This window comes from Orycteropus afer, unplaced genomic scaffold, assembly GCF_000298275.1.
Source record: "Orycteropus afer afer isolate SDZICR_OR568_19922 unplaced genomic scaffold, OryAfe1.0 scaffold00220, whole genome shotgun sequence".
NCBI lineage: Eukaryota > Metazoa > Chordata > Mammalia > Tubulidentata > Orycteropodidae > Orycteropus > Orycteropus afer.
Window position 1 is genome coordinate 4,052,319 of NW_006921807.1, and position 27,895 is coordinate 4,080,213.

Here is a 27,895-nt window from a genome sequence, read left to right on the forward strand (position 1 = left end):
ACTCCTCGGAAGGAAGGTTGGGCAATCCTACTTCCGTAGTGATACTGCCTCGGAAACCCAAGGAGGGGTCGCTATGAGTCGGGGCCGACTTGACGGCAAACAACAACAACAACAACAACAACCCTCTCGCAATCTTCAAAGAATGATTATTTTTTGTGTGTAAACCTTTTCTCAATTTCTTACAATGGTTGTCTCATACAATATTTGTCATTTTGTGATTGACTAATTTCACTCAGCATAATGTCTTATAAGTTTGTCCATGTATGAGGTGTTTTCACAGATTCATTGTTATTCTTTAACAATGTGTAGTATTCCATTGTGTGCATGTATCAGTTTTTTCATCCATTCATCCATTGATGAACACTTAAGTTGTTTCCATCTTTTTGCTATTGTAAGTAATGCTATGAAAAACATATGTGGGCATATATGTTTTTCATGTCATGGCTCTTATTTCTGTAGGATATGCACCTAGTAGTGGGATTGCTAGATCATCTCCAACTTCTTAAGGAAGTACCATAATTCCTACAGAGGTTGTACCATTTTACAATCAAACTCATGGGTGTATGAGGGCTCTAGTCTCTCCACACCTTCACCAGCATATTCTTAAACTTTCATTTTAATGCTTGTGTAAGATGATATATCATTGTTGTTTTGAATTGTATCTCTCTAATGGCTAAAGATCATACCTTTCTTCATGTGTTGGTTAGCCACCTGAATGTCTTCTTTGGTGAAGTATCTGTTCATTTTCTCTACCCATTTTTCATTTGGCTTGTCTTTATTGTTGAGATGTTGATGTTTTCTATAAATTTTAGAAATTAGTCCCTTGTCTAACATGACATTGCCAACATTTTTCTTCCTTGTCTGTAGGTTCTCTTTTGACTCCTTTGGTAAAGTCTTCTGATTCACATAAATAATACTTAATTTTTAGGAGTTCCCAGTTATCTATTTTGTCTTCTGCTATTTCTATATTTTTAGGTATGTTTGATTGTGTACTTATGCCATGTATTTGTATATGTATGTATATGCGCCTGAGTTTGCCCTTGTTTTTTATGATCTTTGCAGATTTATCTTTTATATTTACGTCTTTGATACACATTGAGTTAGGTTTTTTATATGGTATGAGATATAGATCCTGTTTTATTTTTCTGCAAATTGATATCCAGTTTTGCCAGCACCATTTGTTAAACAGACTATCTCTTTCTCACTTAATAAATTTGGAACTTTGTCAAAGATCAGCTGCTCGTAGGTGGATGGGTTTACTTCTGGGCTCTCAATTCTGTTCCATTTTTCTATTTCTCTGTCATTGTACTGATACCAGGTTATTTTGGTGACTGTGGCAGTATAGTAGGCTTTGTGATTGGAGAATATGGTACCTCTTACTTTGTTGCCTTCTTTAGTGTTGTTGTTTTTGTTAGTTGCCATCGAGTTGGCTCTGACTCATAGTGACCCTACAGTAGAACAAAACACTGCCTGGTCTCTTCTTTAGTAGTGCTTTGCTTATCTGAGGTCACTTTCCTTTCCAAATAAAGTCGATGTTTTGGTTCTCTAGTGCCACTCTAACAGATATACCACAAATGGGATGGCTTTCACAAACAGAGATTTATTTTCTTACAGTTTAAACAAAGAAAAAACAAACCCACTGCCATTGAGTCTATTCTGACTCAGGAAGCCCTTTGAGTTTCTGAGGCAGTAAATCTAAGAAAGTTGATCATCCAGTCTTCCTTCTGTGGAGTTACTGTGGTTTTGAACCATCAGCCTTCTGATTAGCAGTCAAATATCTATTTACCAGTCATAGACACTATGCCACCAGAGCGCTTTCGCTTACAGTTTAGGAGGCTAGAAGTCCAAGTGCAAATTGCCTGCTCTAGGAGCTGGATGTAAATCCCTTCACCTTGGCTTTCAGCTTTGCCACTTGCTCCCGGCCCACTGAAGCTGGAGGTGTCTCTTAACTCAGGCAGCTGCTGGCTGCTAAGGCTGACAAACCCAAGGCCAACAAATAAAATGGCACAGTCCCAAGATTACCAAACAACACGGCAGGCCACTAGTTCAAGTGTAGAGACAGTCCAACATGGCAAGATGCTGAATGAAGACTCAGCTACATGCAGGGTCCAAGCATGCCAAAAAGCTGCATAGACCTTTCTCAGTGCTTCTTATATAATGGAATCAGACAGCATCCCTAAGGCATACTCAGCTGTTCCAGAGGATTCCATCATGGACTTGACTACCAGTCTCATTGTGGGGAATACTACATCCAGCTGCCCAGACACTCAAAACAAGGCCCAGCCAGGTTGACACATAATTTTTAAACACCACATTTGGTGATTAGTTTTTCCATATCTTTAAAAAATTATGCTGGAATCTAGATTGGGATTCCATTATATCTCTAGATTGCTGTGTGCAGTATTGCTATTTTTACAATGACACATCTTCTTTTACATGAGCATGGGATATTCTTCCATTTCTATAGGTCCTTGGTTTCTTGTACTAGTGTTTTATAGTTTTCATTGGATAGGTCTTATGTGTTTCTGGTTAGATTTATTCCTAAATACTTCATTTTTTGGAGGCTGTTATAAATGGCATTATTTTCCTGATTTCCTTTTTAGAATTGTCTTTGTTAGTGTAGAAGAATCCAACTGATTTTCATATGTTAATCTTATATTTTGCCATCTTGCTGAATGTGTCTATTCATTCCAGTAGTATTTTTGTTGAATCCTTAGGATTTTCAATGTATAGGATCTTGTTATATGCAATTAGAAATAGTTTTACTTCTTTGCCAATTTGGATGATTTTTATTTCTCTTTCTTACCTTATTGATAAGGCTAAGACTTCCAATACAATATGAATAATAATGGTGGTAAAGGGTATGTATGTTTCCTTTCACCAGGTGAATGTTTTCAGTCTCTTTCCACTGTGGATAATATTGGTCATTGGTTTTGTGTATATGTCCTTAATTATGATGAAGAATGTCCTTTCTGTTTCTATTTTTCTGAGCATTTGTATCGAGAAAGGATGTTGGATTTTGTCAAATGCCTTTTCTTCATCGGATGATATGATATTGTGGTTCTTTCTCTTTGTTTTATTTATGTAGTGGATCACGTTGTTCATTTTTCTAAAGAACCATCCTTGCATTCCTAGGATGAATCCTACTTGGTAGTGATGTATTTTTTTTTTTTTTGATATTTTGTTGGATTCTATTGCTGTGTCCCAAAGATTTTGGTCTGTAGGGTTTTCATTCCCATTTGAGGCATGGAATTTTTTTGTGTGTTTTAATTTCATTTTTCATTTCTTCTGTTAGCCAGTGGTTTTTAAGCATGTTTCCATATATTTGATATTTTTTTACTTGATTTTCATGTTGTTGATTTCTAATTTTATAATGCTGTGATCTGAGAAGATCCTGTGTAGTATTTCAGTGTTCATAGAGTCAGGTCCAACTCGCTGGCAAATAACAACAACAACACAGTTATTTGAAACTTGCTTTGTGGCCTATCATATGGTCTATTCCGGAGAAAGTTCTATGTGCACAGGAAAAGAATGTATATTGTGCTGTTGTTGGATGGACTATTCCATATACATTCATGAGGTCTAGTTGGTTGATTGTGTTGTTTAGATCTTCTGTATCTCTGTTAATTTTCTTTGTAGTTGTTCTACCACCAAAAGTAGCGTGTTAAAATCTCCTACTGTTATTGTACAGTTGTTTATTTCTTTTTCAATTCTGTTAAAGTTTGATTTACATATTATGGGGCTTGTACATCCAGTGCATAAATATTTATCATGGTTATGTCCACTTTAATTAACCCTTTAATCATTATATAATGACCTTCCTTGTCTGTTTTGTTAGTTTTTGCCTTAAAGTCCATTTTATCACAAATTAATATTGCTGTACCTGCTTTTTATTGTTTGTCATTTGATTGTTATGTCTTTCCATCCTCTGATTTCTAGTTTATTTTTGTATTCATGTCTAAGGTGTGTCTTTTGTAGATGGCATGTTGATGGGTCATATTTTCTTACCAGGTTGGTTATCTCTGTCTCTTTTCTAGTGTATTTAATACATTTGCATTCAGCTTAATTATTAATATGTATGAATTTGTTGCTGCCATTTTGCTGCTTGTGTGTGTATGTGTGTGTGTGTGTTACTGATATTTCTTTGTTCATTTTTCTGTGCTGAATTCAGTTTGTTTATTAATTTTCTTTTCATCTCTTTCATTATCGTTATGGGGTTTACTGAGATTTTATAATTTTCTTCTTTTTTATGTTGATGTGAAGGTTTATTAATTATCTTTGAGATTATTCTGTAATTTATTATCTTCACAAATTTAAAATAGTCCAGACTATCTTTATATCATCTTGATTTCCTCTTTATCTGGAAGTTGTGGAGCTACATCTTTTATTCCCTTTTATTGCTTTGTAGTTATCATAATTTACAAATTGGATTTCTGATTCCATAGTTTCATTCTTGTAGGTTTATCTTATTTTTGATACTTCTATATTTGGGTTGATTCACAGGTGATATTTTTGTGTGCATTAGTTTTCTGTAGTTGTCTGGCATTGTTGGTTCTCTGTTCCAAGTACTCCATTTAGTATTTCTTGTAATGTTGGTCTGGTTTTTGCAAATACCCTTAATTTCTGTTTATCTGTGAATGTCCTAATTCCACCATCATATTTTAGGGAAAAATTTGATACATATATAATTCTTGAGTGGCAATTCTTTTCCCTCAAGGTTTTATGTGATGTTCTGCTAGTGCAGGCCTAAGGCATTCAACTGTTAACCAGAAGGTTGACAGTTCAAACCCATCAGTCACTGTGTGGAGGAAAGATGAGGCAATCTACTTCTGTAAAGATTTACCACTGTGGAAACCCAATGGAGGTTGCTAGGAGTTGGAGTCAACTCAGTGACAGTAGCTTTGGTTTTGGTTTGCTCCCATTGCCTTCTTGCCTACATAATTTCTACTTTGTAGAAAGTTCTGCTTTGTAGGTGACTTTTCATTTTTCCTAGGTGCTTCCAGGATTCTTTCCTTGTCTAGTGTTGGAAAGTTTGACTGTGGTATTACTTGGTGATTTTCTTTGGAGTCTATCTTATTTAGGATTCACTGAATTTCTTGAGTGCATATCTTCTCATCTTTCATGATGTGAGAATTTTCTTCCAAAAAATCTTGGACAATTTTCTTGGTGCCTTTTTTTTTTTTTTTTTTCTTTTTCTGGTTACTTCCTTCAGGGCAGTTTCAACTTCTTCCTTCTATACCTTTTTTTTTTTTTTTTTTGCCTTTTCCAGTTCTGGATGTCCAGTCACTCATGTTTTCCCTCTTGAATTTGTCTTACATCATTCTTAGGAATTTTTTTCATTGTTTTTACTGATTGTTCCTCTAACAGATTAGTATCGAGAGCTGTATTTTCAGTCTTCTTAATTCTCTGTTCCATTGATTCAATTCTATTCCTTTGTCCTTCCAATGCATTATGTATTTCTGACATTTTAGTATTAATCTTTTAGATTTATATTTGCTGTTTTTGTATGCTTTATAATTTTCCATTTTGTCAATGTCTTTTTTTTTTTTTTTTAATTATTCTAAGATTTTGTCTGTGGGTTCTGTGGACTTTCTCAATCCTTGGAAGACAACAAAAAATAATTCTTATATACTCCTTACCAAATATTTCCACTAGCATTTCTTCTGGAGGATTTTCTGTAACTGTATTTTGATCATGTGCTTGAGTCATCTTGTCTTTTTGTGTGTGTGTTTGGAGTTTGAAGTTGTCTGTTGTTTCTGAGACATTATAGTGTCATTGTGTTGATTTGTTGATTGTATGCTAGGTTTCTTCACCCTGATTTTCTTTTTTTTTTGTCTGTGTTAATAAAGCCAGGCAACTAGGCAAGTGTGTTACTCTTGTTAATAGTTTATCAGCACTGAGGTGTTTACCATCTATCTCTGGGTGGATTTGGTAGTAAGTGGGAGTGTGAATTTGATTATCTAATCAGTGATCTTGCAGAGCAGCTGTGGGTATGTTGGGTGGATGTTGGCTGCTATCCATCATATGTGCAGTAGTGCTGGAGTGGTTGGCAGCACTCATTCAGTTTATGGGAAGCAGATGTAGGTGGGTATGGCTGGGTAGGATTGCTGGTTCCCAACTACTGGGTATAGAGAAGGAAAAGGGAGGCAGGAGAGGGAAAACAAAGAAAAAGTGACTGGGAAAAAAAAGGGGAGGGAAAGGGGTGATCTGGTGAGGTACTTTCTCAACTGGATTCCCCCAAAAAATGAGAGGAAGAAAAAAAGGAAGAGAAAAAGGAAGAAGAGGAAGAAGAAAGGCAGGTGGATGTAGAAGAATCAGAGGGGGTAAGAAAGAAGAACTGAGAAGGGAAGAAAAAGGAGAAAAAAAAGACCGATGCAAGTGGTAGCCTCCAAACACAACTGCAGTAGGAATGCGAAGCTCACTCTGGCAGAGGTTACACCACATCCATGGAGGGCTTGTGATTGGTGAAATTTACTACAAGGGAGGGGATGAAAACAGAAAAATAAAAGAAGGGGTGAAGAGAAAGAAACATAAGAAGAGGAATACAAGGGAGAGAATAGGGAGAAATAGAAGAAGGGAAAAGAAGAAAGAAAGAAAGAAAGAAAGAAAGAAAGAAAGAAAGAAAGAAAGAAAGAAAGAAAGAAAGAAAAGGCCTAGTACTGGTGAAAGTACCAGCCTCCAAACATGGCTGTGCAGGAGTGCATTAGTCCTTTGGCCAACGTGTACACTTCAGACCAGATAGAAGTAGGTGCTGCTAACCACATGGGCAGCAAGAAGGGGGAGGTTTGGCTCACCATTTTCAGGATCCAAAAAGTAAGAAAGAAAGAAAGAAACCAAAGCAAGGGAAGAGGAACAACAAAACAGAGGAAAGGAACAAAAAGAATAGAAAGTGGGGAAAGATGGAAGAACTAAGCAGAAAAATAACAGATAGATAGATAGATAGATAGATAGATAGATAGATAGATAGATAGATGAAGCCAGGGTGGGGGGAATAAAGCAGGTCAGCACTGGTTGTGGGGAGAGTTTCACTGGTCATGAGGTGGCTGGTGATGGGGAGGGCTGTGCCTCTGGTCACTGTGAAATGTGGGGTGAGGTGGGAGGACCCATCCCTGGTCTCCTGATCACTAATGATGGTACTGGTGCAGTCTTGGGCAAGTGGAGCCAGTTACCCAGTTCCTTCCCCAATCAGAATCCAACTTGCAATAATGCAACCAGGTCATGCTGTGCTGTTTGGCATTTTTAGACTTCTTGTTCCCTGTTTTGTTCGATCTTTTCCTCTTATTGGTATTTTATCTACTTCTTTATCCTTTCCTTTGATGTTCTGGGATTCAAATTGTCATCCATAGCCATTTCCCTTTTTTTTTTTTTTTGAGTGTTTGTTGTAGAGTATCTGGATAGCACATCTGCCTAGTCCACCATCTTGGAAACTCCTCCTTAGCTAAAATTCTTTTACAAAAGTTGGACATTTAACAGAACAAATAACTCCATTGGACTATGCATGCCTTGTATGTGAACACATTAAGAATTTGGAGCAACATTGTCTTTGTAGTTTCATGTTATTCAAATAAAATTAAATTTATTTGCAAACCAATCAAACCCAGCATACACATTTTCATACAAATTTTTAAATTGGTTATCAATTATTTTATATTCTTTGGATAGCTTTTTTCTTTTTAAATGTCAGCAAATATATATGATGCATATTAAATATAATACTTCTAAATGAATTAGTTCTTTATATTTGTTAGAAAAAGTGAAGCACTGAGGATGGCTCTATTATATAATCTTTTTTAACAGGGACATCACATACAGGTAGGTAATTCCGTTAATACAGTAATGTCTCTATTGTTAAAGATGATGTTACAATGTATCCTATATCTCTAATACATACTCAGTTTCCTGTAAAGATTACAGCCTAGAAAAGCTTAGCAGGAAGTTCTTTTCTGTCCTGTATTGTTCCCATGAGTTGGAATCAATGCAACGGCACACCACAGCAATTTCTATTTGAAGTATTCATCAATTTAAAAATTTCTTGAGCTCCTATTAAATGCCAAGCATTTTACTAGGCATAATGGATGCAGAGAAAAATATGACATGATTCTCAACCTCAGAAATTTCAAGGTCTTTATGAACAAATAAGTGTGAACAGTATGGTTCACGCTGTAACAAAGAAATGGCTAGATATAGTTAATGGCATGTTAGTGAGCAATTAAGTCTACCTGATTAGTTATTTGTAGAGTCTCCTCCTTGAATAATTTTGTAGTTATTGTTCATATGCAGATTTTGTTGCATAATATAAAAATAAATTTTTATTTCCAATTCATTTATGGTAAAATATATTTTATTTATAGCCTTATCATGAGCATCTGCAATCAGTCTACAGTGATAGAAAAAGGGTTAGATAATATAAAATAATGCATTTCTCTTAGCATTAGAATGTTTTAAATGTATAATTAAGACATTAAAGTCACTTAGAAAACTGAAGAGGAAAAAGAAAAAAAAATACTCAGTTTGTACAATATAATCTGTTGATGAAATATGGCATGAGATAGATTATATTTGAAATAAGACAATTATTTTCATTTTTTATTATTTTTAACATACAGAAAATGCTTACTTTCTTTAAACTACTCTTTGAAACAGGGTGTATTATTGTAGAAATTCTCTGCAGCATATTATTTAGATTAAGTGTTGACAAATTTATAATTGAGAAGGGTTAGAGCAAACAGCTGTAGTTATTGAGCAAATATTAAGGAAAAAAAAAAAAAAAACAGCTGTAGAGTTGATCAACAGTTGATCACTCATGGTGACTCATGTCTTAGAAAGTAGAACTGTTGCATAGAGTTTTCTTGGCCTTAATCTTTACAGAAGCATATTGCCAGGCCTTTTTTTCCACAACATTACCAAGTAGCTTTGAACTGCCAACTTTTATGTTAGCAGTTGACTGCAAATAATCTTTAACAGCCAGGGTCCTGAACAAATATTTAGAGGCCACTTGATATTTGTATGCCACTGTGATAAATATTGGAAGGGAATAAAGATGGCTTTCATACTAGCAAGGATCTTATGTGAGAGAATGAATACTTAAAAGAACTAATTGTTACAGACAGTTTAGAAACCAAAAGTAAAACACTATTTTTGATGTGGTCATAAGCGGAAATACTTGAAGTAAATCCCTTTCGTCCAACTCATCTATCTGTCTTCATCTGTATTAGTGCATTGCAGAAAACAACTGGGAAAAGAGGGATTGTTATTTCCCGCTCCACATATCCTACTGTTGGACGATGGGGAGGACACTGGCTTGGAGATAACTATGCACGATGGGACAATTTGGACAAATCAATCATTGGTATGTGATCTTTATTATTATCTTTTTTGAGTCTTTTATTATATATTCACTGTGGTAGGTGATAGATCATATACTTTATGAGTCTACCTCAAAACTATGCTTTTGGCATCTTTTATGACACTATAGCCTCATGAAAAGTTAGTGCGCAGGGAAGTAGGATCACAGATGATGTGTAGAAACTAATGATAATGAGCTAGCTCTGTTTGAAAAGGTAATTTTACCCCTTTTGGTCTCAGTTTCCTAGTTGGAAAAGCAGGCTTTGGGAAAGATATTAACTAGGAATAAAAAAGAGAAAAAGGCAGAAATTCTAAGTTCTATTGAATAATGATCACAGATAGATATTAACAAATGAAGCATTTTAAGTCAAAATTTGAAATAGACTTTTGACAATGACTGAACAAATAAGACATAATATATTATCTTTTTAAAGGTGAAATGGGCACTTTTCTTTTCCACTTCTAATCTTAAAATTTTTGTTATGGATATATTATTGCTAAGGAAAACAATTAGTGTTTTAAAATGTTCCCTTCCAAGAAGGGCTGAGAAATTGAAGTGATATTCCTCACAGAATTTTAACTAATAATCTAATAATTCAATTTGTTTCAATTGATGATAACTACGGTTACATAACTGCACAGCCAACCTCTTTATTTTGAAAATATCAAATCAGAGAAACCCACACATTGTTCTCAACATAATGTGTTCATAACAGATTTGTTCTCGAAATATGTCATATTTCAAGGGTCAAGAAAGCTTATAGTGTCCTACTTGTATAACATCATAATACTATGCAATCAAAAAGTATGAGTATTAGAGGAAGAAATGAAAGGAAGTATTATCTTAATAATCTAAGAAAATATTTAATTGAATTGGAGGTTAATATTAGGAAGACAGCATCTTCATAAATAGAAAAAAAAACATTAAAATACACGAAATGACAATTTTCTTAGATTATTTTTCCTAATTTATTTCAGGTATGATGGAATTTAGCCTCTTTGGAATATCATATGTAAGTAGCTGTATTCTTTTTGTTTCCATATTTTATAAATATTTAGGGGAAAAAAACTGTTGTAAAATAATTAAATATAACAATATATTTTAGACTGGTGCAGATATCTGTGGCTTCTTCAACGATTCGGAATATCATCTCTGTGCCCGCTGGACACAACTTGGAGCATTTTATCCATACTCAAGAAATCACAATATTGCAAATACTAGAGTATGTACTTACTATATTTGCTTTCTATCATTTTTTTCCCACCAATTCAGTTTTTGAATAGCTTGCACATTACCTGACTGATTTCTAGATCCATGCTTTAAACTACTTGTCTTTATATTTACCAAGATATCTGAACCCATTAATTTGAGGATTTTCTGACCTGGGCTGTTCTTCTTCATAATTTGGTGTAGGTGGCTTGGTTAATGGCACACTTATTGCTGTTCTATAAAATTATGGAGTATCCAGGGGGAGAATAAATCTACCTCTGCATTTTCACTATGGGGCAAAATAAATAAACCAAACAGTTGTAAGTGAAAAATCACTTAAAAAAAAATCACTACACGAGATTGGTGAATTTAAAAGGAAATGTGAAAAACAATGAGATGGAAAACTAAAGAAACAAAGGAAAAGTATTCTTAACTAAATTTGTGTGGTGAAGTAACTATACACACTGAAAGCTTTATTAAATTGCTGGGAAGCTCAGAGGAAGAAAATTCAGCATAATGCACTTCATGAAGAACAAGGAGGATTTTGAATTGTGTTAAATTTAGGTGGGTGTAGTGGAAAGGAGGAAGCCTTTCAGGCATGGCTAAAGTGTGCTTATAATGTGCTATGAAACGTTTGTGCCAATTCTGATAAATTAGAGTAGAAGAGAGGATTTGTTTTAGAAAATACTGGAAGAATAGAAACCACTTATCAGACCAAATTGTGGAAGAATTTGTAAGTTGAGCATTTTGTGAAGAAATTACAAGTGCAGACATAACTTGATGGCATAGAAATATTATAATGGAAGGCTTGCAGTCAGAAATGTAATGTTGTTGTTAAATGTCATTGAGTCAGCTCCGACTCGTAGAAACCCTATGAACAACAGAATGAAACACTGCCAGGTCCCATACCAGCCTCACAAACCTTGCTATACCTGAACACATCATTGCAGCCACTGTGTCAATCCATCTCATTGAGAGCCTACCCGTTCTTTACTGACCCTCCACTTTGCCAAGCATGATATCTTTCTCCAGAGAATGGTGCCTTCTGACAACCTAACCAAAATAGGTGAGACCAAGTGTGCCATTCTCACTTCCAAGGAGCATTCTAGCTGCACTTCTTCCAGGATAGATTTTTTCATTGTTTTGGCCAACTGTTTGAAAAATGGTTGGCCCCTTCCTTCTTCTGAGACTATCTTAGTCTGGAAGCTCTGCTGAAACCTGTCCACCATGGGTGACCCTACTAGTATTTGAAATACTACTGGCATAGCCTCCAGCCTCACAATAACACACAAGCCACCACAGTATGACAAAATGACAGATGAGTAGTGTCTAAGTGGTGTAGTGTAGATGACCGTAATGTTGGGGAAGTGGGACATGAATCAGTAAAAGCCTATATAGGTATTAATTGAACAAACATATATTGAGAGTTTATTATTTAATATTTATTAATACTTATCCTAGTAATTCACATTTTCTAGAGGAAATAGAAAATTATAACTATTTATGTGTGTGTAAGTCAAGTACAAACAGATGTGTATTACGGGAAAAAAAGAGTAAGAAATTGATGGGCGTTCTGTTTTAGATGGTGCATAGGGAGGAAGGTCTTCTTGGATGAAATGGTATTTGAGCAGAGACTTTAGTGAAAGAAAGCAACAAATACAAAGATGATGATGATGAGAATTCCAGTTGGGGGGAACAAGCAAAAGACCCCACAATGGGAAGGTGGTTGGAGTTTTTGAGGAAAGATGAAATCATGACATAAACAGAGGTAGAGAAGGTATTTCTAAATAAAAATTCATGGAACAGATATTTCATTTAATTTAATTGTGGATTAAGAAAACTGAACTCTGGAATGTCTAACTTAGAATTATATACCTGCATATTAGCATGTTAAAACTGAACTTATTTTTATAGACTAAATAAACAACAAATATATATTTTAAATCTTCTTAGCAGTTCTTAGATGTAATTTACTTTCAATGTTTCACCTGCTTTCACACTACACAAATCAGTGATAACATTCTGTTGTCAAAGGCATGTCAAGCTTTCTTATTCCTGAAATCTAGAAAATTTGGAATCTCCATAGATAAGACACAGTTCTATAGGTCATTAACCATCTTTATATCAACAAAGAACACTGACAGTGTTGTCTCCTGGAATTATGCACTATTGTAGCCTTATTTCTTCCCCTGGTACAAATGAAACTATAAAATAATCATCATACCCCTTGTCTATTATTTTTTTCAAGAAATATGTGCCACAATATTATTTTTATAGGGTTTTAATCTTTCTCTTATCAACTTCAACCTTCAGACCTGGAACTTGAATTCCAGAAGAGATATGGGCATGTTCTTTACTTTAACACAAGGTTAGGTCCTTCCATATTATTATTATTTTTTGATGCAATTAGTACTACTATTAATAATACTTTTATACTACTACTAAAAAAAAAAAAAAAAAAAAACTCACTGCTGTCAAGTCAGGTTTGACTGACTCATAGCAACCTCTCCTTGGGTTTTCAAGGCAGTATCTCTGTGGAAGTTGATTGTCCAGTTTTCCTTCCAAGAAGTGGCTGGTGGGTTTGAACCACTAGTCTTTTGGTTAACAGTCAAATGCCTTAGGCACTATGCCACCAGAGTACCTATACTACTAATACTAGTATTCATTTAGTTCCATTATACATCTATTTGCCTCAAGGACAATGTGCAAGATTTTCATGATGGGCTCTACATGTCTCTGCTTAATTCTCTCTCTTTTGTGTGGCATGTCATTCCATTCTTTTAATAGATTTATCACCCCACCACTCTATTTGAAAATGTATTATGTCATTTATTTAAAAAAAATGAATTAATATATGTTTATACATAAATTTTGTCAAGTCATGGGCTTAACTAAAGGAAATATACAAATTGACAGAATCATTTTTCCTTGTTGCTTATTAAGAGATTACTATTATGGGTGCTTGCTCTCTCTCTCTTCTCTCTTCCTCTGTCTCTCTCATATGACAAGGAGACATATTATTGCATGTTCATTTTGTGAAGAAATTACATAGTACATGGCAGAGATTAATTTTTTTTACATTATATTCTCCAAATGTACATCTAAATTTTAAGATTTAAAATGAAATGTATTATTAATGTATTATTTTATTTTGCCTTATTGCAGAGACAAGACCCTGCATCCTGGAATGAAACTTTTTCTGAAATGTCAAGAGATGTTCTAAAAATCAGATACACATTATTGCCTTATTTCTATACACAAATGCATGAAATCCATGCTCATGGTGGCACTGTAATTAGACCCCTTTTGCATGAGTAAGTGCAGTTTTTTTTCCCCTACCATAGAGAGATACTTTTGATTTAATTTACTCAGTAATCTCTTATAGTACAATAATAGAACATTTTAGATTGGAAAATGTTTCATTATTATTGTAGAATATATTTAGGGTTAATGAAATATTAACATATGTGTCTCTACTACTAAGCACACTAATGAATATAGATCACTATAGAATGAAATACATTAATTTTTGAAATGTAAGAATTCATCTAGAGTGTATCAGATATTATTCTAAATATATTGCATATAGTATTACATTAAATGTTTTCAAAAATATTCAGAAATAACTATTATTATCCTTCTTTTGTAAGTAAATTTGTGAAGCTCATGGAAGTTAAGTAAATCTACTATAGACAGGTGCCTGTCTGATACTGATGAAGGCCATGCTATTTCTTTCTGAAGGAGAGCTAATAGGATAGCCTAGAACAATTTCAACGTTCTTCTCAGAAATTTGTTACAGAGTCACTCCATAAAGGTCAAACCTATACATAAATAAATACTGAAAATTATATTCCAGGGAGTTTAGCTGGATATTTTTTTTTTTTTTTTTTGGCATGGGTTAGCTTTCAGGCATATGCACTGTGAATGTTACTAAAACAAACGAACAGACATGCAATTTAAGAAAAAACACACATACAAAAAAATAATCCTTAATAAAATAATCATGATAGACTTAGTAACTTATGCACCCTAGATTACCAAGTTAACTGAACAAGGCGCATTCCCTTCCATTGTACATAAAGTTTTCTCGAGTTGGAGCCAACTCAATGGCAACTAACAATAGCAACAACATTATCAAACTATAAAAATAATATTTCATTTTCCCAAACATTTTACTTTAAATTTAGAAATTTATCAATATATCTAAGAATGTATAATAAGCACTTTGAAATTTACTACTTTGTGAGTTCTGACTTAAGTTGCTGTTTTTGTTGTTGTTATTTGCCGTCGAGTCGGCCCCGACTCATAGCGACCCCTCCTTGGGTTTCCAAGGCAGTATCACTACAGAAGTAGGATTGCCCAACCTTCCTTCCGAGGAGTGGCTGGTGGGTTTGAACCGCCAGCCTTCTGGTTAGCAGTCAAGTGCCTTAGGCACTGTGCTACCAGAGCTCCTTAAGTAGGATAAACAAATTCTTTTAAAGTTACCAAATGAAGATTCTTGTAGAATATTTATTGCATGATTCTCTCCCAGAGGTTTTTAAGTTTGCTTCTTAGTGTGTTTATCATATATTAGGGAATAGTAATACTTATACAAGTTTTTTTCCAAGGATATTTCTCTTTCAGTTGGGCTTACAGGTTCAATAAAGTTCTCTGTGTTTTGTAAGGAAATTTAGTCATAGTCTAGATTTACTCATGATGTATTACTACTCACACTGAATTCCAAGTGATAAAATTGTCTGATTTTGTAATGTTTTGATTTTGATTTTTATACAAAAGTCCATACTACAAAATGAAATTTGAAAAATTATTTTATAGTATTCAGAAGAGATAAACTTCTTTGATTTAATCATTTGCAATTATTTTGTCAAGGTTCTTTGATGAAAAGGCAACCTGGGATATATATAAGCAGTTTTTGTGGGGGCCTGCATTTATGGTTACTCCTGTATTAGAACCTGTAAGTACTGAAAAAGGATATTTTTCACACAAAAATTATTTTTCATTGCCATATATATATATATGTGTGTGTGTGTGTGTGTGTGTGTGTATATTAATTAGTATATCTTTGAATTCCAGAATGTTGAAAGTGTAAGAGGCTATGTCCCTAATGCTCGATGGTTTGATTATCACACAGTAAGTATTTAGCAAATTCTGGGGAACTGATTTAACAGATATGTATGGGTAACCATTTCACAATAACCTTTTCATTAATGATGTATTTGGATTATTTTACATAGAAAAAGAACAAGCTATTTCTTGCTAATTGACCCGGACCAAATTAATACACAGTGACAGAGTTTATATATTTATTCTATTGTTTGTTAAACATGGAAAGTACATATAATATACAGAAAAAAGCCATTGCCCTTTATTGGAAATGCAAAATGATCATTAAAAGGGATGTGGTTCTTTTAAAAATAATGTACATGACAAGTCAGAGTTTTTTGTGACCTTTCCCAAATCTACAAATTTCCTATATGTGAGCTCCACAAACACAAGTAGCTTTAAGTTGCCTTAGAGTCATCATTAAATCAAATGCCACTGCTATGATTTAACCAACATGATTTCCTAAATAAAGTGTTAGTGTTTTCATTCTTTTTCTAACTGGAAACAGAATTATTCAATTAAATAAATATTCCCCCTCAAGTAAATGGGAGCATCAATGCTGCTGATATTTCCACTTCTTGCTGCTCTCATTCTTCCTCCCAACCCTCTCATTCCCAGGGCCAAGATATTGGTTTGAGAGGACAATTTAATACTTTTAATGCTTCTTTTGATAAAATAAACCTACATGTCCGAGGTGGCCACATCCTACCATGCCAAGAGCCTGCTCAGAACACATTTTTCAGGTAAGTGAAGTATTACTGAGTTTACAGTTAAACTTTGACATATATCATCAAAGAATTGATAAGAACTGATTTTAGTTGCAAGCTAAAAACTTAGCCTTGCCATGGTTTCGTGGATGCTGGGTCAGAGACAAAGAACTTTGTTACTCATGGCACAGAAAGAAGCATGAGCTTCATGCTTCAGTTTTCCTTGTCTCACAAGATCTGTGGAGTGACACAGAATGTCACATATGGAGGTTGCACATGCAGTGAGTTTGGGTCCTAGCTAAAAATAACAGAAAGATGAACTCACTGCCCTTGAGTTGATTCCGACTCATAATGACCCCCTTTGGATTTCCAAGGCGGTAAATCTTTATGAAAGTAGATTTTCCAGTCTTCATTTTGCAGAATGACTGGTGGGTTTGAATCATCAACCTTCCGGTTAGCAGTCAGATGTCTTAGGCACTATGCCACCAGAGCTCACAGATAAGGAAACCTAAATCTTTTATAATGAATTGCAAGCAAACAAAATGAACTGAAAACAAACTTACATATCCTCTTTACTTTGGTGAAAAACGATATTATACTGGACAGTAAACAAACAAACAAACAACAAAAATACCCTGCCCTCTGTCTTCCAATGATATTTGCTTTCAAAATAGCCTACTAAAGATAGTTAAGAAGAAAAACTGAAAGGGTCTCTGCTTGCAAGATGTGCAGAAATGCAGGAGACTTTTGGACAGTTTTTATCCCAGAAAATGCTTTCTCTAAAGTAGGAAAGTGTCCCAGGATCAAATATAAATGGAAACCATGTCTTCTGTATATAAAATGCAGACAATTGACAAATGATCAGTTTATTTTGAATGAGGGCCTCACTTAAGTTCTTACCTTTCTTTCAATCTCTTACATTGTGGAGAAGATTATTGTTTACTATATGAAAATATAAGAGAAGGGCTGGTAGCACAATGAATAAAAGAATGTGGCTGCTAACAAAAAGGTCTGCAGCCACTCTGAGGGAAAAAGATGAGGCAGTCTGCTTCTGAAAAGATTACAGCCTTGGATACGCCCTGGGGGCAGTTTTACTACTCTGTCCTATAGGGTTGCTATGAATTGGAATTGACTTGATGGCAATGTGTTTGTTCTGTGGTTCTATGAAAATATTAGGCTTGCCTTTATAAGGCTTTTTATAAACCATCAGCCAATGATGTTGTAGAAGATTATCTTTAACATCTCTTTTCTCTTTCATTTTCTCTGCTTTCTTCTGTCTATCCCATGAGATATTTTTGGACGTACACTGGTCTATAGAAAGAGACCCTGGGTGGTACAAAAGTGTAAGCACTTGACAATTTGCTGAAAGGTTGGCAGTTTGAATCCACCCAGAGACAACCTGGGTGAAAGGCCTGGTAATCCACTTCTAAAAGGTCACAGTCTTAAAAGCTTTTAAGGATCAGGGTCAGCTAACAACAATAGCCCATGAACCTGTAGATATCCACTGACAAGATCACTACCTTGTCCAGCCACTAAGTTCCCTACTGTCCAGGGTGGAAGCACACCTGTTTCTTAGCAGCCTTGCCTTGGATTAGGATAAATATTGACATATATTTTTCTCTCTCCATTCAGAACTGACCATCTGGCCAAGACCTTCCCTTCTTTGTCAAAAGTCCTTTACCTGTTGTTATTTGTTCCCCCTCACAGAGCAATATATCTCTCTCACAAGGACCATGGGTCCACTCTGTCCCCTGTAACCAATGTGAGAGTGAGTCTTTTAAGCCCATCACAGAATCTGAACACTTACCTCAGATGTTCAGATTCTAGAGGACTCAGTCTTTGTTCATCTTTTCTCATGTCATATGCACTGTCCTCAAATTCTACCTGTTGGCAATTCCAGCTGACTTGAATAGACTATTGCCATCTCTTGTTAATACCAAGCTCCAGTTACAATAATATTCTAACCTGATATCAAATCACAGAGGAAAAAAATATATTCTACTTGATAATGAAGGCTTTATGGTGGAGACTAGTCATGGTTATACCTTAAAATATTTTCACTTTTTTTATTATGAATGAGGAGAGAGGCCATTCTGTGTGTATATGTCTGAGAGCCAATAAATAACTATGAGGTTTAGGAGTAAAAATATGGTAGATTATAAGTTATGGAACTATTGTTTCCAATTATGCATATTGGAGAATTGTGAGTGAAAATGGCTTTTTAATTTTGCTAATAAAATATACGTATCTTTTATCACAGTGGATGTGAACTGAAATATAAAAATATATGAGTGTACACATATATAAGACATATATATGAACAGTATACATGCTAAGACATGTGAATAACTTTTATCTTGAAAACACCCAATTACTATGGATATTTGAACTCTAGTTATCCTGAGTGTTTAAGGAAATTTCTATGAGATTATAACCTTCAGCATTTTTGATTAGAAAAGGCATATAGCTAAGTATAGTATGATTAAGAAATCCATCCTTAGCAATATGAGTCTGTCAAGCCAAATTGCTCTCTACAAATTGCTATGCAATGAGCATGGAAGCAGGTGTTTTGTTCAAGGATTGGCCTATGTAGGCACAAGGTTGGGAGGTATGTTCCACTCTTAGAATAGGACTTAGAATTTGCTGGTTACTCTATAAACTCTAATTAATAACCAAAATGATAACTCAATGATTGATTTGTATATAGAAATGTGAGAAAGGCTTAAACCATGAAATACAAAGTATGCTATTAAAATAGTTTATTGTTTAATGGCCAATTAGAGTACTACCAGAGAGAAGAACAAATAAATATATCCATGGATTTAAAGGGGTTTTAATTATTATAAATGAGGTCACTTCTGATTTGTAACAGTAGGTGAACTTCTGAGATAAAAAAAAGAAATATATAATATCATCTATTAAATACGAAGGATTTTATTACCTTACTGAAAAAGAAAAGTCCTTTATTTACCTTTGTCTAAAACAGTTTGTATTCTCTTTCATTAGTATGTATAATTATTTGTGTTGTTGTTTTTTTTTACCTATACATATATGGATACCAGATCATGATTAGACATATGCTATTTTACAAACATGAGTAAAATGATATATTCTTTTTAATAGTCGACAAAATTACATGGAACTCATTGTTGCTGCAGACGATAATCAGATGGCACAAGGATCTCTGTTTTGGGATGATGGGGAAAGTATAGGTGAGTGTTACATCTGGTAGATTAATGCTATTGATGATGTACTTAGTCTCAAACATTTATTTTATGTTACTACTCTTGCACTTTACAAATTTAATAAAAATCTACTGATTTTATTAAAAGCTAAGATAATTTAATAATTATTTGAATAAACTTAAAAAAATAGCTCTGCAATCATGTAAATGTCTTTTGTGTTATGCTAAATATAGTTAATCTTTACAATTAAGTGTCTGGATAACTAAAAGATGTGTATGTGCAAGGTTTGTATATTGATCATTTTTATACTGAAATGAGCCAAAAAGCGCGTTTCATGTATCCATATTGATGCACAAGGGATGCTTTTAAAACAAAAGATTGTTGAGAAACAAATTACAAATTTAATCTTTGTATTTATGGCCATTATTATTATTATTTTAATTCAGCACTTTTTTTTTTTTTTTAAATATATGAGAAGGCATCCTTGAATGAACTTGAATCTATGTTTACTACTCTGTAATTGGCTGTCAAGACCAGATGATTGCTAAGCTTTTAGCACTGGGCACTCTGTTGACAATCAGCATGAGAATCACCAGGGATAGTTTGTTAAAAATGTATATTCTGAGACCAACCCAAATTCCTCCGGATTCAGGGAAATCTGCCTTTTTGTAAAATGCCTCCAGGTGATCCTCATACTGTCAATAAACATTGGTAGATTAGGTGTACTAATTGCTGTCAACAGTCCCAAATTTAGTAGCTGAAAGCTCAGAACATTCTCTTTAATATGACCTTTATTTATAAAACGTGACCTTTATGGGGTATTGAATTTCTCAAGAGTTACTTCACTGCAATTTAAATAACATATCCACAGGTGATAGATTTTTCATTAACAAGAAAGATACATACCTTTCACTTTTTTAGATAAATCATGCCTAATATTCTTCAACCACAAGAATCTATTAGCAAATAAATTCTATCAGAAAGTTGATATAAGAATTGAATGTTGATAAATAAGACTCTGAAAATAAAATAAAACTCTCTTAAAACTTTGTGATTTAGAAGATGAAGCCTGTTCTCAATAACTGAAATGTGAGGTTTTATAGTCCTGACATTCATTAACACATTAACTGGGAGCCCACACTAAGGTTTGCAATCCTGCTTTGGCACCTGGGACTAGCAGCAAGCTCTTTGAATTTGCCTACAGTTCCCCCATGGTATAAATTTCAGGTATGCATAATTTGCATTCAAAGACATCTCAGATTATCTTTGACTCTCCAATTTGGTAAATTAGGTTATCATAATCCAACAGCTAGTGAATCAAAGCTCTCTAAAATTAGAATTTTTCCTTTAGTTCTTCCTTTCCAACTAAGAAATAGATAATAGAACTTTGTAAGGCCTTTACCATGGGACATTTTTTTTGTTGCTGTTATTGTTTTTAATCACTGAATAGGAACTGAACAAAATGCAGATATTTCTCTATAATCCCTTCATGCAAGCAGACAAAATTGTTCTGATGAATTACATCTTTGTATTGTGTTATATTTTACATGTGTTAAGATTGAGTATAGACATTTAAAATAAACTGCTGAATTTTTTGAGTAAATAGAACAGATGTATAAGAAAAGGAAAAAATCAAAATAAAATTTTGATAAACTTTGCATACACATAATGATTAAAGCGTTAAGCTGCTAACCAAAAGGTTGGTGATTCAAAACCACCAACTGCTCCATAGGAGAAAGATGAGGCAGTCTGTTTCTATAAAGATTTACAGCCTTGGAAATCCTATGGTTATGAGACTAAGGAAAGTAAAAACTATTTCCCCCACCCTGGTACCTGGATGGGAATAGATAAGTAAACTGAATTTCCCCAAACTATTTTCCTCACCCAGGTACTTAGATGGGAATAGATAAGTAAACTAAATTACCCCAAACTATTTCCCCACCCCAGGCAGATGAGTATTCAGTTCCTTAAAGAACTGAATACAAAGAAAACATTCTTTCCTGCAGGTGATAGACAGCTAAAAGTGTCTTAGAAACAACTTGTAAATTAACTCGTGCCAGGACATGCTATGCACAATAGGGCAGAAAGGAACAAAAGTTAATCACTGACCCTCTCCCCTCTGCCCACACCCCTATCAGCTGATGACAGGAAGCTGGTGTGACTCATCCGCCTCCCTCCAGGTGCAATCATCACACATTTCACATTCATGCCCCAAATTTCTCAACCTTTTGTGAATATGCATAAACCCCTCTCCTGAAACATCTACAAAAGATGTATTCTGAGGGCATTTAGGGAGTCAGATCTGGGTACAGGTTACCTCTACTCCTTGCATTGCAGCTTTGCAATAAATAATTTTCTCTCCTCTCCATCTCGGTGTGTTAACTGTTTTGGCCTGACTGTGCACCAGGCGTTTGGTCCTGTAACAGTTACTCTGTTCCATGGGGTTGCCATAAGCCAGAATCACTGAGAGAGAGAGTTGAGCATAGTCATGTTTGAATATTCATTTTTACTATTTTCCTTAATGAAATAGATATATATCTTGACAAAACTCTTCATTGATCTTTATTTTATTCATTAAAAAACTACACATACCAAAAAAAACCCTGCTCAAATTATCCTAATAGATGTCACTTTTGTTTAATTTTATTTCACAGTTCTAGTTTGAACAGTACTCTTAAAAATTAAGCTAAAATGTATATTTAAAATTAAAATTAATATATTTTGCCTCCTAACACATCTTAACTAAGTTATTCTTGCTTTAGTATATAGAGAAAAAGTTTTGAGCAGAATATCATTTAATCTTAGTATGCCAAAAAACTAAATAAATAAATACAAAAAATAAACCACCAAACTCACTGCTGTCAAGTGGATTCCCACTTGTAGCGGTCCCTCCTTGGATTTCCAAGACAGTATCTCTACAGAAGGAGATTGCCTAGTCTTCCTTCCGAATAGTGGCTGGTGGGTTTGAACCACCAGTCTTTTGCTTAGTAGTCAAATGTCTTAGGCACTATTCCACCAAGCTCCCAATCTTAGTATAGACAAAGTTAATTGCAAATTAAATAGTCTCTCAATGAATTAACTGATATAATGCTAATATGTATAAGTGGAGAAGGGAATCCAAAAGGTATTATTGCCTCTTTCAATTCTATTTCACTATTTGTTAATCATTCAGGTGTATATTTCTCCTTCTGTTTGATGAGTGTTTGGTTGCTTTTACATATGAGTAAATTTGTAGAAGTCAGGGAAACCTGGGTGGCAGAGAGAATAGTAATATATTGTTATGGGTTCAGTTTAAAATAATAGCCACTACAACGTCCACTTTTGGGTAACAGAGTTTTATTTAGGCTAGCCGACTGCAGAGAGCTGAAGTGCACTCCTATGCTGCAGCAAAAAGTCTGATTTTAGGCAGGCTTTATAAAGCAGGCAAGCAAGTGATAATACAGAAGCAGAAGCTGCAGTTTCAAGGTCTTAGAGTATGTGCTTTGGCACAGGCATTCATCAAGGGGTGAAGGGAGTTAGTTCTGATAATCACTCCAATGTACATATTCTAGCACAGGTGTCATTGAGGGGTGATGGGAGTTAGTTCTGATAAACCCCCAAAAGTATGTATTCTAGCACAGGTGTTCATTGAGGGGTGATTTAGCTGCTTTATGTGCCTAGGAGGGAGGAGAAGAAAAAGACAAAAGGAGCACTCCCTAATTCACTGGGGGGTGGGGACAGGATGAGATGTTTACTTCAGCCACATAAAATGGAGTTTTAACAAGATATTACCAGCAGTAGCTGAACATTACAAAAATAGAGTTACAAAATGGAGTCACTTACTTCATTCCCTTTTGTTTTTGTTTGAGAATCAAATCATTGATTCATTATTCTATTCTTGAGTATCAATGGTTGTGTACTGGGTTCTAAGAACCATGAGTTTCACAGCCCCAACCCCATTCCGTATGAACTTGATTAGGGCATTGAACAGGCAGGGTCCAATGATGAGACCAAGTAGAAGTAACATTTGTGGACCAATCCGGCTGGTAATAAGGGTGTTGCCCATGATGACCAGTCAAATAAGTTTTGGTACCATCCTTTACTTGAGTTTAGTGCATTTTACCTTTCTTTTATATTTTTTTTTCGTACCAGGGCCAGTGTTTCTTTGATTACTCCTGTTCTATTACCATGAAAACAACATTCTTCTCCTAGAGCAGCACATAGTCCACCCTGTTTTAGGAATAGTAAGTCTGGTCTCCTTCTAGTTTGTAAGGTTACCTCAGCTAGGGATTCAACTTGCTTTGAGAGCTCTGAGATAGAGAGTTCTAGTCCACTTAAATCCATGTTGATGCTTTGGGTTAGTCCCCTCAAGCCCTGGTCCTCAGTGATAAAGGCTGAGATTCCTGTGGCTGCAGACCCTGCAATTCCCAATCCCACAAGTAGGGGAATTAATATGGGAACTCTTTTATGCCTGAGGTATTCTGGGGCTGTTAGTAAGGCTAGGCCCTGGTCTCCTTCATATACATCGATCTGGGGTATCACATGTACTAAGGTGCAAAACACAGGTTTTTCAGAAATACTGAATGCATAAGTAAATATACAGGTGTCTAGGCCAAATGAGTAAGAAAAAACAAGTGTTTTGGGGAGCATGAATATACATAGGGGTTCCATTAAAACTGAGTGGGAGATATTTTCCAGTAAAAGCCCTGTGACCAACATGTGCATAAACATAAGTAAGTCAAGACTGAGAAATAGAGGAATGAGATAATCTTAGCTTGAGAGGTTGATTGGGGTCCTTGAAGATTTGCCATTACAAGTAGGGATGTGTCAACTTCAGATGTGTGTGATGAATCCACAGTGTGAGGTTATTCACTTTTACAGTTGCAGGTGTAGTCAAAACTACAATGCAAGGTTCCTTCAACCGAGGGTTGATCCTGTAGCAGTGTGTTTTTTCACCAGTTTTAGTCCTCCTGGGTTGCACTAGTGTTAAGAGTTTAGTAAAGGCAGAGGGTGCTGGTTCTGGGAATCCAGTCATTGCACTCCCAATCACCTGTATAGAAGCTAGGGAGGGGAATATCTGTAGGACACAATAACCTGCTGAAAGTATACTGGTTAGTGTTGTAGATAAAGTTTGTACATGTTTTAAAATATTTAATTCTTTAATAATTTTAAGGTTTCCCTTTCCTTAATAACTAGGATGTCACACTCTAGAAAATGGTCTCCCATATATTATTTTATATGCACTTAACTTAAGCCTGCTTCTGGGGGAAATCCAGATCTGTGACAGGGTAAGAAGGGAAAGTTTTATCTAAGATAAGTTGGTTTCTTGGTACATCTTAGTCAGTGTCTTAATAGGGTTGAATCACCTCTGCTGCTTTTCAGAAATACTGAATGCATAAGTAGATATACAGGTGTCTAGGCCAAATGAGTAAGAAAAAGCAAGTGTTTTGGGGAACATGGATATACATAGGTTTCCACTTATCCAGTGAAAGTATCTATAAATACTAACAAATACTTGATTTTTCAGGAGTTATAAATTTTACCTGCCAGTCCTCGCATAGGTTCAGTCATCTTGTTTGAATTCTTTTACCATTGGAGGCAGACTGCATTTTGGATTGTTCTGGTATAGGTCAAGCAGTCTTGTGTAATTTTTTTGGATGATTTTGTACACATCCAGCCCTATAATAAGTTTATTTAGTGAAGTATACAGGGTATCTTTTCCCATAACAAGTGCTGGTTGCAGTGACAGTTCTGTCCGTTGTTTCTGTAATCCGTAGTAGCAGTTAATTGCAGGAGGTTGTCTGTAAGGCCCATGCTTGGTCAGGACTAACATTCACCTGGAGCTTGTTAGCTGAGAAGGTAAACTGATTATTTAACTTGGTTATTAAATTGTATTTTAACAGAGGAACAGAGTATTCAGGTATGTATAAAAATTTCAAGTTAATACAGTACTTCCAACCTGGTATTCAAGAGGTTGAAGAAGAGTTTTATATTACTGAAACTCCAGTAATGTTTATAGTTTTCTGGGACAGAGGGGCCTTGGAGATGTTTAAGATTGAGGTTGCACCTGTGTCCAGTAGAGATTTAATGGGCTCTTTTCCCACAGTTATCGTCACCCAGGCTCCTCGTAGGAGATAGGAATTTGTTTATTTTGCAACAGAGTCCCTGGGCCCCGTCATTCTTGATTGTGGTTAGCTCTGTTTACCATTTGTTGGGCCCCTTTTGGTTGGGTTTGGAGAATTCTCTCTGGACATTCCCTCTTCCAGTGCCCATTTTTCTGCAGTAAACACATTGTTGAGGCCCCAACTTTGTTGGTTGGCTTCCTGGAGCAGGAGTATGAGTCACTCCCTTTCTATCTGTTGGGGGTCCATGGGGACTTACCCGGTATGATCAAGTTCATGACAGGTATCCCAGGACAGCAGCCAGCAAGGTAGTCTGTTGCTTCATGTTTCTTTGCTTCTGTTTTTTTCTGGTCCTGTACCAGTTATTATAGACCTTGAAAGTAATCTCTATGAGTTGAGAAGTATTCATACCCAGTCCTCCTTTTAATTTTGGAATCATGTTCTGTTCTCTGGGTTATTAGGATTTTATCCTGGATCTTTTTTCTAATGGCTGTGGCCCCTGGTTATGTTTTCAGGTTGGAGGTTATGAAGTCTGTTGGATTCCATTCTAGATTTTTATGTTACTATTTGCCTTTCTTTAGAGGTAAGGTAGCTAATAACAGAATAATGTAAATCAGTCAAGGTGAATGGCACACGAGTCTAAACAAAACTTCCAGGATTTCTTTCATAATCTAAACTGGTTGGAACCTGCTATAATGGGTATTGCCCTGATGGATCTGGTCTAGACCCCTGGCCAAATTTTACATTATTCTGAGTGTATGCTGAGGAGACCATATTCTGAGGGGCAGATGGGGAGGAACAGAGTTAAGGTAAGGGTCTGTAGAGTCCTGAAAGGCACTCTTACTTGTATAATTCATTTACACAGAAAAATCATTTGCAATGATCTATTTACAATCTTTTACAATTTTCATTTCCACTGGCCAAATATGTTTCATGTAATAGTTAACATTTACTTGAACTCATCACTGTTAGAAAACTATCATGACATAGTTTCTTTAGTTTATACCACTTAACCCCTCTTAAGTACTATGATTTTACTGTTATTTTAATAGAAAGTATATTGTCAATATAACATTTTGCAGTGAAAGATTCACTATTTTTTTTCTTTCATCTTCTGAATAAATCCACTAAAATGGATCTAAAGTTATCAAAGTTTCAATGTACTTCATTGTTTCTTCACACTTATTATTTGCAGGTATTAAAACTAAGGCAAATAAAATTCACTTTCTCTCAAGCCTTTTAAAATATTACACATTTTCACATTTAACTTTTACTATGTTTCATGTTCTGCGATGACCAGACATTCTACTTTAAGACAAAACTACTCTCTTTTCCCCCTCTTTTTTTTAAAAAAACTTGGTACCAGTCATTTTGCTTTCCCTCTTGCTTTTCAGGCCATGCTAAAACTTTCAACTTTGATTTTAAGGTGATTTTGTTCAGTAGTTTAGACTATACTAAGTCATTTTATGTGTGTTCACCACTCCAAAATGCTGTTGCGTTTCTGAGGCAGTATCACTATAGAAGTAGATTGCCCCATCTTCCTTCCGAGGAGTGGCTGATGGGTTTGAACCACCAGCCTTCTGGTTAGCAGTCAAGTGCCTTAGGCACTACACTACCAGAGCTCCAAAATACTACATCTTAATAATCACAATTTTCTTAATTGGCTCAAAAACAGTACGGAATACATGCAGATAAGCACATAATCCAAAACACATAATCCTTTAAAAACATTGCAGGTTAATTTTTTTCACCTTGATTACCATTCCATTTTATGTATATGGCCTTGGGTTTTTGGTTGGGTGTAACAAAAAGCCCTAGCCTCTGGATTAATTATCTCCTTCTTCTAATGCAGTTTTAGTCAGCATATGCTAATCATAAGGACACAAAATTTCTTGAACAATGGTATCTATTAAGGTTTTTTACAAATGGTGCTGTTGGCCCATAGGTAACAGTAGCTTGTTTCAAATCTTTAAGAATTTTAAAACAAATGCTTTACGTTCTCACACTGGTTGATTAGTCTGCTGATTTATGTATTCTGTTAAGGGAACAACATGTTTTAATTCTAATGGAATGTCCACATCCATGGCCCTCACCTTTTGCACCGTAGTTTGTATAGGTGATAAAGGAGGCACAGTGGATGATAAACAGTTAACTTGCTTTCCTGAGGGAGGGAAAGTGTCAAAAGTCAGAGAAAAGCAAGTGCTGGCAGGCATGGTTGCAGCTGAAACAGTCTGATTTAAAAAC

The 27,895-nt window shown here is 35.1% G+C and overlaps 1 protein-coding gene across 1 annotated transcript in view; it reads left to right on the forward strand.

Moving 5' to 3' along the window:
• SI (sucrase-isomaltase) overlaps positions 1-27,895 on the forward strand; it is a 147,613-nt gene that overhangs the window by 111,879 nt on the left and 7,839 nt on the right. Inside the window, exons 36-43 of the mRNA XM_007948724.1 lie at positions 9,216-9,349; positions 10,324-10,358; positions 10,452-10,568; positions 13,721-13,869; positions 15,425-15,509; positions 15,629-15,685; positions 16,277-16,401; positions 19,489-19,577. Of these exons, the coding sequence (XP_007946915.1) occupies positions 9,216-9,349; positions 10,324-10,358; positions 10,452-10,568; positions 13,721-13,869; positions 15,425-15,509; positions 15,629-15,685; positions 16,277-16,401; positions 19,489-19,577 (791 nt within the window). The remainder of the gene's footprint in view (positions 1-9,215; positions 9,350-10,323; positions 10,359-10,451; positions 10,569-13,720; positions 13,870-15,424; positions 15,510-15,628; positions 15,686-16,276; positions 16,402-19,488; positions 19,578-27,895) is intronic.